At 40.8% G+C, this 16490-nt stretch overlaps 2 protein-coding genes across 4 annotated transcripts in view; one reads left to right on the forward strand and one right to left on the reverse strand.

Annotated features, from left to right (window-relative positions):
- SPAG17 (sperm associated antigen 17) overlaps nt 1-7137 on the forward strand; it is a 230426-nt gene extending 223289 nt beyond the window's left edge. Inside the window, exons 46-48 of the mRNA XM_061119929.1 lie at nt 2027-2087; nt 4713-4857; nt 6998-7137. Of these exons, the coding sequence (XP_060975912.1) occupies nt 2027-2087; nt 4713-4857; nt 6998-7137 (346 nt within the window). The remainder of the gene's footprint in view (nt 1-2026; nt 2088-4712; nt 4858-6997) is intronic.
- A 5714-nt stretch (nt 7138-12851) lies between these two features.
- The window catches only part of WDR3 (WD repeat domain 3), a 39307-nt gene continuing 35668 nt past the window's right edge, over nt 12852-16490 (reverse strand). For 2 of the 3 annotated variants that reach the window (XM_061121036.1, XM_061121037.1), the window contains exons 25-27: nt 15723-15851; nt 13878-13971; nt 12852-13581 (exon numbers count right to left, since the gene is read on the reverse strand). In XM_061121036.1, the coding sequence (XP_060977019.1) occupies nt 13426-13581; nt 13878-13971; nt 15723-15851 (379 nt within the window). In that variant the 3' untranslated portion in view covers nt 12852-13425. The remainder of the gene's footprint in view (nt 13582-13877; nt 13972-15722; nt 15852-16490) is intronic. The other variant, XM_061121038.1, reaches the window with a different exon arrangement.

The raw sequence follows: 16490 nt of genomic DNA on the forward strand, positions 1-16490 counted from the left end.
AACAAATAAGTATTTCCCAAGCCTCAATTATATAGTAGGTATTTCTTTATATGCTGCTCAGTCATGTCCAACTCTTTGTGACCCTTTGGACTGTAGCCCACCAGGCTCCTCTGCCCATGGGATTCTCCAGGCAAGAATACCGAAGTGGTTTGCCAGTTTGATAACCTCCAGGGGATCTTCCCAATTTGAGGGTTGAACCCACATATCCTGCATTGCAGGCTGATTCCTTACTGCTGAGCCATCAGGGAAGACCCATTTATTTGCCTTACTATTAATGATTATTCTTACTTTAGTGGGAGCACCTCAAGACCTGATATGTCCCAGAAAAAAATCAAAGAGAAGTTGTACAAGTGTTACAATAAATAATACACAAAACAATAACTAATGTGGAAAACTTGAAAGTCCATTTCTCAAATCTACTACCAACTATAACACCAACTAATGTTTGTTGACACTCTGTGATCTAAACATAATTTTAATTATGTTAATTCTGCATGATTGAGGCAAAAAGGAAAAAATTAACCCTTAATCATCAAGGTCACTTTGACTCTAATGATGTGACTTGAAATTAATAGCAAATAACTTAACTCACAGTCTGTATTCCCAATAGAAAATATACCCTATCTGGCATGAAGTGACAAGAAAGTCACTTCAGTCCTTCATTTCCAGGTCAAAACCAATAGAATCTTAGAGTGTGTAGAGATCTTGGAGACTGTTATGATATAAAGGAACTGAGTAACTTGTCTTAAAAGGTCTTATAGGCTTCAGCAAGGGTAGATCTCCGATCCCCTGAGTGCCAGTTCATTGGAGCACCTTGCTTTATCAACACAGCTGTGGTCACTGCTTCTTGTAGGAAATCAGTCCTTCCCTTTGGGTCCATGTATCATACATCTATTCCAAGACAATTCCCAATTACAAAATTTCCTCTGTACTATTTTGTAGTAAGCATCAGGATTGTGGGGAACTTTACCCCCATAAAAATGGGACACACGTATATTTCAGAATGCAGAATTATTCTCAGTGTCACTAACAAGTTCTTTGAGAGCATTTATGATTCTGGACTCAGGATTGGAAGTTAGACAGCGCATAGCTACAGGAGCATCTGATTGAGAAGATCACTGTCCCATTTTAGTTGAGGCATGTCCTCAACTTCAGGGATCATGTTCACTTCCTTGGAAAAAACTTGATGAGGACATCACACCACCAGATCAGACATCATTGCTTTTTGGGGTTGTTGCCACAAAATGGGTGGGAAGAAATAGAGAGTCAACCTCAAACTTCGTTAAACTCACCAAAGGAGACCCTGTGTGTCCAGTGCAGAATTTTAGTTTTATACATTTCACTCCTCAGCTTGTTCAGTTCAGCCACTACAGGGCAGATAGCAAAGCGGATGGTAGAGGAAACCCAGTTGGGGTCAACATGGAGATAGACTGCTCTTGGCATTTTAATTTACTCCAGGTCTTTAACCTTCAGGCAGAGCCCACAAACCACAGGAAGGGGAAGAGATCAACAAGTACCATGTGTGAGTCCAGGGCTTTTCAAGTTCTCCTATGTTTTCTGAGCCTTTTCTGTTTCTCTTCTCGCCAAACATGCAAACCCCATACCACGACAGAGCAAGACTGGCTCTCACGCTCTACTGCTTTCCAAAAGAGCCTTTATTCTTCAGCTTAATGATCTGGCAGTCAGCATTTGTGTTCATGCTGGCGGCTACGCTGCAGTGCGCACGCCAGCCAAATATTCACAACCCTCTGCCCAGGCCCAAGCTGCTCGTCAGCATCCGATAACAAAGGGTTGAAACCCGGCTTGGAGTCAGTTTGACGCCGATGAAAACTGTTGAAAAGGCAGTTGTGAAACAGGCCCCAGATTCTCCTTCCAGCTGGATATTAGACTGTTTTTCTACTAGTCTGGACCCCCTGCTCCCATGTAGCCAATATTAACACCTTCCTGATTTTATTACTTCCCAGTTCATTTGTGCTCATGTTTCTCATTATGGCATCAATTTATTCCCATCTTTTTTTCCTGGTAGGTTTAGGGTGAAGCAGCCGCCACCCAGCACTGGACTGAAAGTGACTTACAAACCTGGACCCGTAAGTCCATGTGTGTGTCCGTATGTGTGTGCATACAGATATGTATATGTTTCCAGTGAAGTGAGCTCTTATGCCATTCCATCAATTTGGTTTAAGCCATTTATAAGTCGACTTTTTCTAGTATCATAAGCAACAGGTTCTTGGCACTGGTACACTCTCTGACCGTTGTTACTTATTTCTTGTAACAACCATAAGCACTCCTCTGCGTAAGTAGAATTAAACTTCCAGCTATGGGACCATTTCTGAAGTTCACTGCACTTGCCCCAATACTGCAGTTCTATACAGTTGTCTGAAAATACCTTTAAAAAATTAAAATATGATTTAACATGCATTTGGTAAACTGACTACCTAAAGATACCCTGTGATAAATCCTTCTGCAAAGTGAAAAGTCATTGGAAAAAATAAATACTTCATTCTTTACATTTTATGTAAATCTGGCCTGCTCTCCTGGTATTTGTCAGAGAATAGTAATGACATATTAAGAAATAGTACCATATTTAAAATAACCATCTGTCTCATTTCTCCAAAAATCTCTGAAAATGTGAATTTTAAAATGTCAAACTGTTCTGATTTTATTTGATACATTACATTTAGTATAAAATGTGTATTGCCGCTTACTTCAAAATATAATTTCAGAGGTATAGTATGATTAAACAAGAGGTTATCTCAAAATATAATAAAATCACACTCATCAACCTTGACTTTTATCTCTTGGTCAGTGTATCCTCTTTTGCTTTAACACTCTCTTGCTTTGACAAGAGTGTTAACAAGCTTTGAGCTCCTCCCATATGCCAGCGATAGTGCCAGGCTACAAGAGATGTTAAAAATGAGTGAGACACATAAGTATACAAAGCAGGCACATGGCGGGCACTCAAGAGATGTGTGACTGAGTAACAGATGGTATAAGGAAGACTGGTAGATAAATGAGCCATTCATCGGCGATGGGGACTTCACAGGCTCATGGAACTCTAAGCGAGTGCATCCAGTCCCATAACCAGCACATTGTGCTGACTGGATCCCGAGATCTTAAAGCAGTCACAGTTGCTATGTGTTGACACAGAAGAATCGGTTGGCTGTAGCACAAAGTCAGTTGCTTTCTTATAACTGGGCTACCAAGCAGCTCTGTGATGTTGTTGGTTAATCCTCTGCACCTTGCTTTCCTCATCTATAAAAGAAGGAGCTTAGACTGATCATTTCTTAGCCCTCTTGCAGCTCCAATATCTTATGATCTATAAAACAGTAATATGCCGGCTGCAATTCCAAAACAGAGATCCTTTTGGGGCTTCAATCCACTAATTTATGAGTACCTCTCTGAAACACTTCATCACTGTCCCATGTCAGAATTTCAGAACCTGCACAACATAAAGCAAAAACACAGTTAAAGCAGGCTTTTCTCCCACTGTTCTGGGAAGTCAGCAAATCTTTTTCATTTTAAGTAGGGATTAGGCCAAAACCCTAAATGACTGCTAGATCAACCTTTATACATACTAAAAACCCAAACTCACTCTATACCTTTTTTCTTTCTGATGGTAGTTTTGGCTCTGGCAGAAAAATGTAGCCTATAGACTTGTCTGTATCTAAATCTCACCCCTGTTCAGCTTGGTTCAGTGCCAGCACTACATGAATGCACTCCAACCCGGGTAGACCTGTGTTATGGCAGCCCTCCAGCTCCCCTCGTGCAGCGTCATCCCCCAGCCCTGCTCCGATTGTTGGGCATGGAGGGCTGAGGGCCTGGTTCTCAGAAGCTGCTGGATACCCTCCAGCGTGTAGACTTCCACAAACACGGCATTGAAAAAACTGAAACGTTTTTCAATTCTATTATTTATAAAACCCAATTGAAGAAAAAAGAATTATATTCATACCTAATTGCTTTCCATGTGGTAGTTTCTGATTTATTTTTTCCAGATAACCATTCTCACATTGGCTTTTTAACCCACCTCCTAGGGAGGTGGCTTCCAAACGTAAACAACCCTTTCTTTCCTGACTTAGTGTTCTTTTCAGGGGACAAGGCAAGAAGCCCATTCCTTGCTGTGTTTCTCCTTCATAGTATATCAGGTTTCTTTTTTGCTGATATATCCTCTTCCATGTATCTTTCAGATCTAACCAGTTTGGCATTTAAACTAATTCTGTCTCCCTCTACTGGCTTTGCCATGTTACAAGTCCTACAGTGGGAATATGATAAACCATGGGGCATGGGCACAGGAATTGTGGGATTCACCCAGTCGCTTAAATTTAAGATTAAATTTATGCTTACCTTTGATTAAATTTGTCTTTGTTTACAGAGATGACAATAAATAGAAGCTTGCTACTGATATTCAAGAAATAGCACAATTACAGACATCATAAAAGTTTGCCCCCAGCACCCTGACATTTAGTTTCCTCATGCTTTTTCCTAAATGGCACCTGACTTTCTCCTTCAATTTATCCTGGGTCCCACTTACTCAATGGAAATGTACCTAACTGATCCATGAAGTAATTCTTCTAAATGCCGGAACAGCAGCATTCGTTTGTGCCAAATTGATAGATGAGGAAGCTAGGTTAGAGAGTTTGAATAACTTGCTCAAAATCATGTTAAAATTTTGAACTTCTGTATGTCTGATTCTAAAGCTCCATTGTGCATTTCAGGTGGCAGCTGGTTTGCAGGCAGACCTGAAAGTGGAATTATTTGCCATGGCTGTTGGGGAGGATGGCGCCAAGGGATTGGCACGTATCTCTCACGAAATAGAGATTATGACTGAGCATGATGTCCTGTTCTTACCTGTGGAAGCAAATATCCTTTAAAGTTCAATTTGAGTCACCACATATAGTGTAAAAATTACATTTGAGCAAGGAGAACACAGAAGTCAAAATGGTGTTTCCTAATCCCCTCACATCTTCCCTCTGTAGCTTCATTTATTCTAGTTTAAAAACCACAGAGTTAAATTTCTTAGGACAAAGACTTGTGTCTTCATTCATTTTTGAAAGCACCTGGCAAAGTGCCTGACACATAGTACATGCAACTGTAAGTTGGATAAATCTCAATATCATTGGCCATCTCTGGGGTATCAAACAATCAGAAATTTTTTAAAAAGCAAGTCTTTTTCTTAAGGAAAAAACCTGGTCATCTTTTTGGGGGATAGGAGATACCTTATTATAGAAACCAAATGAATAGGCATTGAATTACACATACATTCCTTCAAATTGGTATCTCCTGTATGTAGAATATACAGATACCAAAAACCTATTATATGCAATGTACTATATGAAATATTTTATCAAATATAAAAGTGAAAATTGAACTCTATCTTAAAAAGCTACATGAGCTGGTAGCAGGAGTAAAATTTTCACACTTGATTCCTGTATTGTAACTCCAGTAGTGTGAATCATAGACTACTTGGTGTTATAGGTATATCTATTTGATGTTTGAGCTGGGTCTTATAGAATACAAAAACTTTTGATGAAAAGAGACTTAAAATAGGAAGAATGAACAAAACTAGCAATAGGAAAGCTCCAGTTGTTCAGGAGGGTAAGCCGGGAGTTCAGTTTGTTGAGAGCTTAGAGTAGTAATATAGTGGCAGCAATATCCAAAAGAGGGTGAAAGGATAATCAAGAACAGAGCTGAAGGGTTAATCTTGGCACAGGAGAGAGTAAAGATGACCAAGGGTCTAGACATTCTGAGGTGAAAGAGAAATTAAGGGAAATTGTGTCAGATGATCTTGATTGCAATAGAAGTGGAGTCGTATTCATTTGTTTATGGTCTTCCCAGGTGGTTCAGTGGTAAAGAACCTGCCTGCCAATGCAAGAGACTCAAGAGATGCAAGTTCAATCCCTGGGTCAGGAAGATATGCTGGCAACCCACTCCAGTATTCTTTCCAGGAAAATCCTATGGACAGAGGATCCTGGTGGGCTACAGTCCAAGGCGTCGCTGAGTCAAATATGACTTAGGAACTGAGCATGCATTTTCATTCTTTCAAAGATCATAAGTGTCCCTAATGTGCTAGGCATCAGGGATACAGCAATGAACAAGAGACAAACCTCTGCCTTTATGTAGCTTACATTCCAGTAGGAAGACAGACAATAGACAAAATAAGTGAATTGTAGACTCTAATGGTAATAAGTACAATGTAAGAAATAGAAAATGTAACATAGGAAAGGAAGTACATGGAGAAGGAAATGGCAACCCCCTCCAGTATTCTTTCCTGGAAGATCTGATGGGCAGAGGAGCCTGGTGGGCTACAGTCCATGGGATTGCAAAGAGTTAAACATACCTTAGAGACTAAACAACAGCAACAGCATAGGAAAGGAAGTACAGGGAGCGTTAAGGACTGAAATTTAAAATGAGTAGTCAGGAAAGACCTCCCTCAGAAGGATTTCCTCCCTCTGGGAATTATGTCCTCTTCATACAAGTTATTAGATGCTGAATCTAATAACGGACTAACTGAATCCCTGCTGCTGATCACAGCAATTAAATCATTTTGCATTTATTCTAATAAAATTTCTATTTCCTTGCTTACGATTAGAGACCATCTGTCTGGCACAGAGAGATGGGAAAAGAGTTTTACTAAATCTTTAGTCTACTTCCAGGGTCAACAATGATAGTTCATAGCCCATTTCTCAAGATCTATTCCCTCTCCTTCGTATCAAAAAAGCGTGAAATCTGCATGTTGATGTGGTCTGGGACCTGGTTATGGTGATTGATGGTGCCTATAGAAAGGCCAGTCATGTAGCAGAGAAACATACACTAGAGGGGACCGAAGAAATTCCAGATCAATATCCATCCTTCATCCTCTAAGCTTGGCATATAGAATTTGCATCAAATAGAAAATACCTAAAAGTGATCTGATGATGCTAAAGATTCTAAGATATTATCTGAGTTTGCATATACAACTCATTTGTTCATGAAAATAATAGTCCTTAATGGGTATTTTTACCAGTTTTAACAAGCAGCAATTATGAGAAGAGACCAAAAGGTTTTCCCCAGGGAAAAGAAAATCCCATGGTCCAGAGGATTTCTACAATTTCTTCCTCTGCACTCGGAGTCTTCATGTCCCGTAAAATTTCTCCACATTAGGAGTCAGGTAAGTAATACATGTGTAATTTGATTGTCATCCATTCAAATTTGAGGCCTTAGACCTCACATTTGTTCTCATCTTCATTCAGCCAGCAACCACTGTGAGCCACTTAGTCTGGTGGAATTAAAATACTTATTTTTAATAATGATAACAAACTACCCATTTATACTCATTATCCATCTAATCCTCATACTATCTACAAGGTAGATAATTCCCCTACTTTCTAAATAAGGAAACTTAGGCTCAGAGAATCTTGAAGAAGTAAAAAATCTAACTTACTTAAGTGTGATTCTAAAGTTTATTCTTTCAAGTGCTATTTTTGACATTGATCTGACTTTCCAAGGGCAGAAACACCAACAGCAGGATGCCCTTCTGTCCTTGAGAATTTACAGTTAGGTCAGTGGTTCTCACATTTTTTGGACTCAAAGACTCCTTATGTGCTGTGCATAGTCTCTCAGTCATGTCTGACTCTGCAACCCCATGGACTACAGCCCGCCAGGCTCCTCTGTCCCTGGGGATTCTCCAGGGGTTGCCACGCCCTCCTCCAGGGATCTTCCCAGCCCAGGGCTCAAACCCAGGTCTCCTGCTTGCAGGTGGGTTCTTTACTGACTGAGCCACCAGGGAAGCCACATGGCTGTGCTGGGTCTTCATTGCTAGTTTTTCTCTAGTTGTGGCAAGCAGGGGCAAGCATAGCTAGACTATGCACAGTCTAGCTGAGGTGCATGGGCTTTTTATTGCGGTGGCTTCTCTTGTTGCAGAGCACAGGCCCTAGAACACGAGGGCTTCAGTTGTTTTGGTTCCCAGGCTCTAGAGCACAGGCTCAAAAGTTCTGGTGCATGGGCTTAGTTGTTCTGTGGCATGTGGGATCTTCCCAGACCAAGGGTCAAACCTGTGTCTTCTGCACTGGCAAGCGAATTCTTTACCACTGAGCCACCAAGGAAGCCCTCCTTATGTATTCTTAAAAATTACTGAGGATCCCCCAAAACTTTTGTTTATGTGGGTCATTTTTTTAAATCAGTATTTACCATATTAGAATTAAAACTGGGAAAAACTTAAAATTTATTTTTTAAAAAATAGTACATTACTGTAAATAAATTGTTAATGAAAAATAACTTTTCCAAACAAAAATTAATGAGGGGAAGATTATGTTTGGCTCAATAGAACATAGCTGGATTCTCACAGTTGCTCTGTCTTCAATCTGTCACCATATCACACATTGCAGAGTCTCTGGAAGACTCCGCTGTATAGTCATGAGAGAAAAAAGCCAATAACATCTTGCATTTGTTTCTTAGGACTGCTGTAACAAATCTGTATTTGTTGCCCCAGGCTGCTATAACTAAGTACCACAGACCAGGTGACTTAAAACAGTGGATATTAATTCTCTTGCAGTTTGGGATGCCAGACAATCGGAATCAAGGTGTGAGCAGGGTTGGTTCCTTCTGTAGCCTCTGAGGGAGCATATGTTCTATGACCTTAACTTCTGGTGGTTCCCCTCAATCCTTGGTGTTCCTTAGCTTATAACTCACCACTCTCATCTTCGCCTGTCTCCAACAGCATTCTTCCCTTTGTGTTTCTATCTCTCTCTCCTCATAAGATCAACAGTCATTGGATTTAAAGTGTTAGTCTCTTTGAGACCACGTGGACTGTATAGCCTGCCAGGCTCCTCAGTCCATGGGCTTCTCCAGGCAATACTGGAGTGGGTTGCCATTTCCTTCTCCAGGGGATCTTCCCAACCCAGGGATCAAACCCGAGTCTCCTGCACTGCAGGCAGACTCTTTACCGTGTGAGCCACGAGGGGCTTCTCATCGGATGAAGGGGCCACCCTAATCTTGAATGGGTTTCCCAGGTGGCGCTAGTGGTTAAGGAACCCACCTGCCAATGCAGGAGACAGAGACGTGGGTTTGATCCCTGAATCAGGAAGATCCTCTGGAGAAGGAAATGGCAACCCACTCCACTCTTTTGGCTGGAGAATCCTACAGACAGAGGAGCCTGGCAGGCTACAGTCCATGGGGTCGCAAAGAGTCAGACACAACTAAAGCGACTTAGCAGGCATGCATGCACTTGAATAAGATAAGGCTTCACCTTAACTTGATTGCATCTGTAAAGACCCTATTTACAAATAAGGTCACATTCATAGGTCCCTGGTAGACATGCGTTTTGTGGGGACAAACTCAATATAGTCTACCCTCTGGTCCCCCAAAATTCACATCCATCTCACATGCAAAATACACTCAGTCCATCGCAACACTCCCCAAAGTCTTCACCTATCCTGGTGTCCTCTCCATTTGCGGACCTGTGAAACTAGGAAACAAGTTGTTAGCTTGTAAACTACTATGGTGGGATAATATAAGAAGACATTCTAATTTTAAAAAGAGAAGATGCAAAGAATTAAGCAATCACCAGGCTAAGTGTTTGCAATGCTCAGGGTAGATTTGCTGTTTCAGAGTATGAACACAATCATCTATGTCCTGATGTGCGCTCTGGGCCAGGGGGTTCCCCAGACCTACCCTCTGGACCCTCAGAGGGCTTTTGGGTCCTACCCTCTGTCCTTAGCCTGATAAAGTATTATCGTCTGGGCAGCCCGCTTTCTGCGTATAGAAGCCCAGAAGTCTGGCAACCTCCCTTCATTTCCTGCCTCTGTCCCCCAGGCCAAGCAGGCAGTGTTTCTGCTAACAACATTCTCAGAAGTTTTCACTGATGTGAAGGGGCTCCACAGGTCCTTCCTGAAGTCTCACCTCTGTTCCTGGCTTCTGCTGAGATGGCTGATGGTACTCATCCTGGTCACAAACCTAAGCTTTTCCATTAGGCTTTCCAGTTAAACCTTTGATAAAACTCTTCAGAGCGTGCCTTAGCATATTTTGCAATATGGACAGGCTGTGAATTTCCCAAATGATCATCTTCAGGTTCCTTTTTGCTGACCATTTCCTTCCTCAATTTATCTCTTTCCTCTTGGATTTTACTATAAGCAGTAAGAAACCAGGACACGTCTTCCATCTTTTGTTTGGAAACTTCAACTAAAAATCCAATTTCATTGTTTTAAGTTATACTTTTTATCCAAAAGCAGAAGACAGTTCAGCCAAGTTTTCTGCCACATTGTAACTCTTCCTCCACTGTCCAATAACACGTTGTTTCCATGTGAGGTCTTAACAAAAACGCCTTTCATGTTCTTATTTCTACCAACAGTCTGTTCACAATACAGAAATTCTCTAGGATGCTTGAAGTGTTCTTTACTGTCCCCATCCCTTCCTTCTGAACCTTTATCAAAATTGTTTTTAAAATCCATTATTTCTACAGCAGTCTTTTCAAGGTAATCTATTAATAGAACTTTTCTATCATGCAGCTCAAAATTCTTTCAGCTTTCACCCATTACTTGATTCCAAAGCCACTTCCACATTTTTAGGTATTTGTTAAGGCAGCACCTCACTTCCCGGTACCAAAATCTGTTATTAGCTTCCTGTGTATGCGTGATAAGTCACTTCAGTTGTGTGCGCCTCTTTGTGACCCTACGGACTAATACATTTTTTGTGTATTTTTGCACATGGTTGTTAGAGAATGTTTTATAAATAACTTAATTCCAAATAGTCAGTCATGTTTGACTCTTGTGACCCCATGGACTGTAGCAGGTTCCTCTGTCCATGGAGATTCTCCAGGCAGTACTGGAGTGGGCTGGCCATTTCCTTCTCCCTAATTCCAAATAAGGTCACATTTATAGGTTTCGGGTGGAGATGAACTTCTGGAGGACACTATTATACTTACCATTTTTAAATATTTTTGACCATGCAGATTTTTCTCAAAAGGGTCTTCAGACCCTAAAGGTCTAGGAACATTCTTTAGAAACCACTGATTAAGGTGCGGTTTATCTTGGTTCTAGCCCATGACTTTCAGAAGTTACCCTAAACTAAAAAGTGATGAAGTTTGAAACTCTAGCTGGACCATTCTGAAAACTACAGCACAGCTTTCCAATATTCATAATGCCTGTTGGCACCAATCTATCAAAAGTAATGACATGAGTGTACCTAATAGAAAATGTCTTAAATGGTAGTCTTTATGCCTCTTTGTTCATATTATCAGTTAATGATATTAATGTAGGTACAATGAGTATCTTTTAAACACCTATTGTAAAGATTCTGTGATATCTGACTGAGCTATAAATTTCTCCATAACTCAGTAACTTAAAGCAACAGACACTCCTGATCTCCTAGCTTGTGTGGGTAAGGAATCCAGGCATAGAGCTGTTGTTACTGTGACTCAACTAGGGGTGAATCTGCTTTCAACTCACTCAAGCAGTCACTGGCAGGATGCACTTCCTTGCAGGCGGTTAGACGGAGGACCTCAGTTCCTCACTGGCTGGTGTCGGGAGATTGCTCTCAGGGCATCTCACAATAGGCAGCTTGTGTTTACTAGAACGATCAAGATCTGAGAGCGTGAGCACAGCAGAATTCCGGGTGTTAACCTTGGAAGAGATATCCTATTAAATGTATTGTATTCTATTCTTTAGAAGTAGCTCAGCAGGTCCAGCCTATGCTTCAAGGGTAGGCATTATCCAAGGACACCTAGCACTTGGCCTAACAAGGGATGGGCCAGTGTATCATCAGAGCTGCTTCCATTCCATAACCTCAGAAATAAAGTGACAGGACTTAGAATATAAGGTGATGTTATCCTTAAGAGCCTTAGTCATATCTCAAAACTCAGGCTTTTATGAGGAAAGGGATATGTTGTAGATATTGTTTGCAGTGTGTGCATTCTCAGTTGTGTGTGACTCTTTGTGACCCCATGGACTGTAGCCCGCCAGACTCCTCTGTCCATGGAATTTTCCAGGCCAGAGTACTACAATGGGTAGCCATTTCCTCCTCCAGGGGATCTTTTCCAACCCAGGGATGGAACCTGTGTCTCCTGCACTGGCAGGCGGATTCACTGAGCCATTGGGAAGCCTGTTTGTAAACCAGGTGCTTCCTCCTAAGCTCCTGCCTCGTCTGGCCTGTTAAGGCTGCATAGATGGGTGAATGGAACCCTAGAGCCAGTGAAGACACCACTGTCTCCTTGGTCACTGCCCTAGGTGCTCAGCTAGGTTTCTTTGGGATGAATGTGACTTATGATACTTGTCACTGAGAAACACTTTCAGTAATTCCTCTTTCTGATGGTAGGAATAACTGCCTAAAAGGTTGATTCTTCAGACTGGAATGTACCTAGAATCCATCATACTGTCTCTCCTCCTGCCTTTTCATAGTGAAGTCTCAGGAACTCTATGCCTAAATTCTTTTTACTCTCATTGTTTAAAAAAAAAAAAAGAAAAAAAACTACTATTTTTGAAGTAGTATTATTGTATTTTGAAGTAGAATTGAATACTACTATTCAATTCCTTACTTCAGTTCAATGACTGTGTTACGCTTAGGAACAATAATAGATGTGTGGTTTAGGAGAGATAAGAACTGCGGCTGAGATTGGCAAGAAAATGGTAGTACTACAACATAGTAATTTAGATGAAATGCACAAATTCATAGAAACATACAACCTACTTAAACAGACTCAAAAAGATAGGGAAAATCTGCACTGATTTGTAACAAGGAGATCCAGTTAGTGATTTAAAAACTTCCCACAAAGAAAAGCCCAGTCCCAAAGGTACGCATCAAATTCCTTTCCTAAAACACTGCCACCTCCCCGACGAGGATATATATACAGCATATTAGTCACCCAAAAAGCACAGCCAGGGATCTCAGCTTGACTGCTCTTTAATTAGAAAAAAGTACTTAGAGAAGTAGAAATAGCAATTAGGACTGTCTTATATACAGATAAAACAACCTGCAAGAAGTTAAGTTTAAGGAGGCTGTTCCAGGTAACTTTTACGGTCCCTTTCAGCTCTGAAAGTTCAAGACTACATTTATGGGCAGAAGGTGATCAATTACATACCTGACTGTCTCAGTGGGCTAGAAAACCTAATCTGGAGAGGTAACAAATTACTCATCAAATCTTCTGACATAAATAAGGAAACATTTTGAAATGTTAAAGTTTCAACTTTAGTGAAACAATACCTAATTTAAAAAGTTCTCTGCTTCCTGCTAGACTATAAAGGGCACACCTCTTAGAGGGCTCCGCATTCAGAGCACAGATTGTAAACTAGTCTGTTTCAATCCAAGACACTCCTATGCTGAAACTCCTTCAGGCAGAGGCGGGAAACACACCGTGTGATCTTCTGCAACATGATCATCTCTTAAAGATTACACCAACGCTACGGCCGCATAGTTTGGAAGTCCTTCTCGAGCAGAAGTTGGAAAAGGCACACTTCAGTTCTAAGTCACTGTTAAAATCAGCTTCTCCCTCTTTTTCCTCTTTCTCTTCTTTTCTTCCAAGTGGCTGGTAGCATCAGCAAAAAACATAACCTCACTTTTTGCTTCACATTCCCTCTTGAGATAATCGAGACCTGCCATGTTGAAGCCGATAACATCCTGAGGAAGAATAGAAGAGAGATTAAACGGCCTTCCCCTCACTTCAGTTCAGTGTCACAGCATATGAGTCAGAGGAACCCAAGCTTCATGTGTTGTTACCCATCCCTCCCAGAAGTCTTTTCTTGTTTTTTTTTCCTCATGTCTACCAGCGCCAACAGAAAACTCATCTTAAATATGTATGTATGTCAGGTCAGTATCACCAAAGACTGGGCACAGCACACCATGCTACTTGTAAGTCACACATACACTAGAACCTCCCCTTCTTCTTCTATGGCTACCTCTACAAAGATACTTACCCGGACTTGGCTGACTTTTGAAATGGTTGTTTCCTTTAATTTTTCAATCACTGGCACAAGCATTTGGTTGCTAGTGATCTGGCCAAAGTGAATCCTAATAGAAAAATAACACCAAGCATTGTCACAAAGAATAGTGGTTTTGGCTATACCTCCTAGAACCAGCAAAGAAACAAATGTCAAAGCAAAAAAAAAAAAAAAAAAAAAAAATCATTTCACCCATCATGGGAATATAGAAATGCTTCTAGCAAAAAAAAGCTAAAGAAGTTTCTTCCCTACTATTTAGCTCTATCTAATAATTTTAAAACCTAGTGTCCTAACATCTAAAAAGCTGACTTTTCCCAGCAATCTATCAAGTGGCCACAGATTTTTAACAACAGTATTCTATAGGGATTTCAGAGGGAAAATGAGCCTTCTAAGAAACACTAACTCAAAGATTTATATTTCAGCACACACAAAAAAAAGAGAGATGATCAAATTCTGACCAAAAGTATCAACATGCCCTGGATGACTTCATGGTTTTTAACTTCCATGCTCACCCTCATCCAAGTTGTGAACTGCCATATCTACCTGCGAGGTAGCACCCATCTATAATCCCAACATGCTAGAAATATTCAGTGTTTCTCTTAGAATCAGTAACCCTGCTTCAACATATGCCACAGCAATAAGAAATACACTGTAAACGTGTATATCTTCATTTGCTAATATCCTGAAAGAAAGAAAAAGGAATGAAGGGTTAAGGCTCATGAAAAAATGCCAATTTACCAAGTACACCATTTTCTTTTAATTACTTGGTACTGGCTGAGCAGTTCCTGCTGTTTCCCTAACAGCATTTTAAGGAATGTTCAAATTTGCCAATATTCCTGTTCTCTTACACAACAGCTTGAGACTGGGGGGCAGAGTGGGAGATAAGAAGGTATTGTGTGTGCACGCTATTCACCCAGTCATGTCTGACTTTCCATGACCCCATGGAGTGCAGCCCACCAGGCTCCCCTGTCTATGGGATTCTCCAGGCAAGAATACCGGAGTGGGCTGCCATTTCCTTTACCAAGAATATACTAAGCCTTTGTAAATACATTTTTCCTCTGTTACATATTTAATACAAATTCTTCCTGTTTAAGAATATAATGTAATGAACATTTTCTTTATGTTTCTTGAATGCTTAGTTGTTCAATTGTGTCTGACTCTTTGCGATTCCATGGACTGCAGCCTGCCAGGCCCCTCTGTCTGTGGGGTTTCCCAGGCAAGAATACTGGAATGTGTAGCCATTCCCTTCTCCAGGGCATCTTCACAACCCAGGGATTGAAGCCAGGTCTCCTTCATTGCAGGCAGATCCTTTACTGTCCAAGCTACTGGGGAAGCAGTTATGTTTCTTGGTTCCCTCCAAATATGCCACTGCTCTTCCATTTGCATTTGTAGAGGCCTGGGAAATAAGCTGACTACTCCTTAAAATTCTCTTATGGAAACAAAACCAAACCATTTAGTTTAAAAAGAAACACCACTGAAGGAGACTGGTCATTCAGGGATGGGCTTTCAGCACCCTACCCAGAATCGGGGCCACTGCCTTAGACTGGAACTCGGAGACCTCCGCCTGCCTGAGCATCCTGAGCAGCGTAGTACCTCCCGTTACTTCAAGAGGTGGGTCATCACTATCGGCACTTTACGAGCAAGACTGACACCAAAGGATAAGAAATAATCTGTGCTGGGCAGCACTGAAATTCCTAACAGTCTCTGAAACTGAAGTGTCACATTTCTTAATCACAAAGTATGGAGAAAGCTTCAGGTGAGGCAGTACTGGAGGAGTTATGCTCATGAGACATCCGATGTTCTCTTGGGAAAGGCCGTTACCTGAGAAGAAAGAAGAGGCACCTACACAGGAGTTCAGTGTCGGAGCCCTGCTGGATGAATTCATTAAAGAGCCTGAGAATGTCTGGGACGTAAGAGAAAGGCAGCACAAGGAGAGATTCTTCCAGCTCGCTGGAGAGGGAAAAACAAACATTAAAAACGTCGCGTTTCTTTACATGGCCAATTTAAAAATCTTTTCCCCTCCAATTTTTTTCTTCTCCTTTTACATACTTCAACAGATCTTACCCATCCAGAGCTATCATCTATATTATGGATGGCTCTCTCTTTTCATTGTTTTATTTTTCTTATGTTTAGTATTTTAACCTAGTTGATGCATTTTGATCCATGGCAGTGTAGGAGAATCTTTTTTTCTTTCAGATAATTCAGTTCTTCAAAGCTTTTTATTGAGTATCCTATCTTTGTATGATACTTCTTTTACCACTTATTGAGTCCTTCTGTACGACAGAGCCTGCTTCAGGGCTTTAGAGTCTGTTTTGATGATTGATTCTGACAATCCTGTACTGTTTCAATTTTGTTGTTTTTATAGTCTTTAATCTCTTTCTTGTTCTGGGTTGGTTTGCTTACTTTTCTTGAGCTAGTTTTATTATCATTCCATCAATTCCAATTAGAATTCTCAAGAGACTTTCAATTGGGATCACAAACCTATAGATTAGCTTAAGAAAAACTAAATCTTTAAACACAGAGTCTTTCCATCTATGAATGTACCCTACCTCCATTAATCTAAATTCTACTTTACATTTCTCTAGCAAA

The sequence above is a fragment of the Dama dama genome, chromosome 20 (genome assembly GCF_033118175.1).
Source record: "Dama dama isolate Ldn47 chromosome 20, ASM3311817v1, whole genome shotgun sequence".
In the NCBI taxonomy this organism is placed as follows: Eukaryota; Metazoa; Chordata; class Mammalia; order Artiodactyla; family Cervidae; genus Dama; species Dama dama.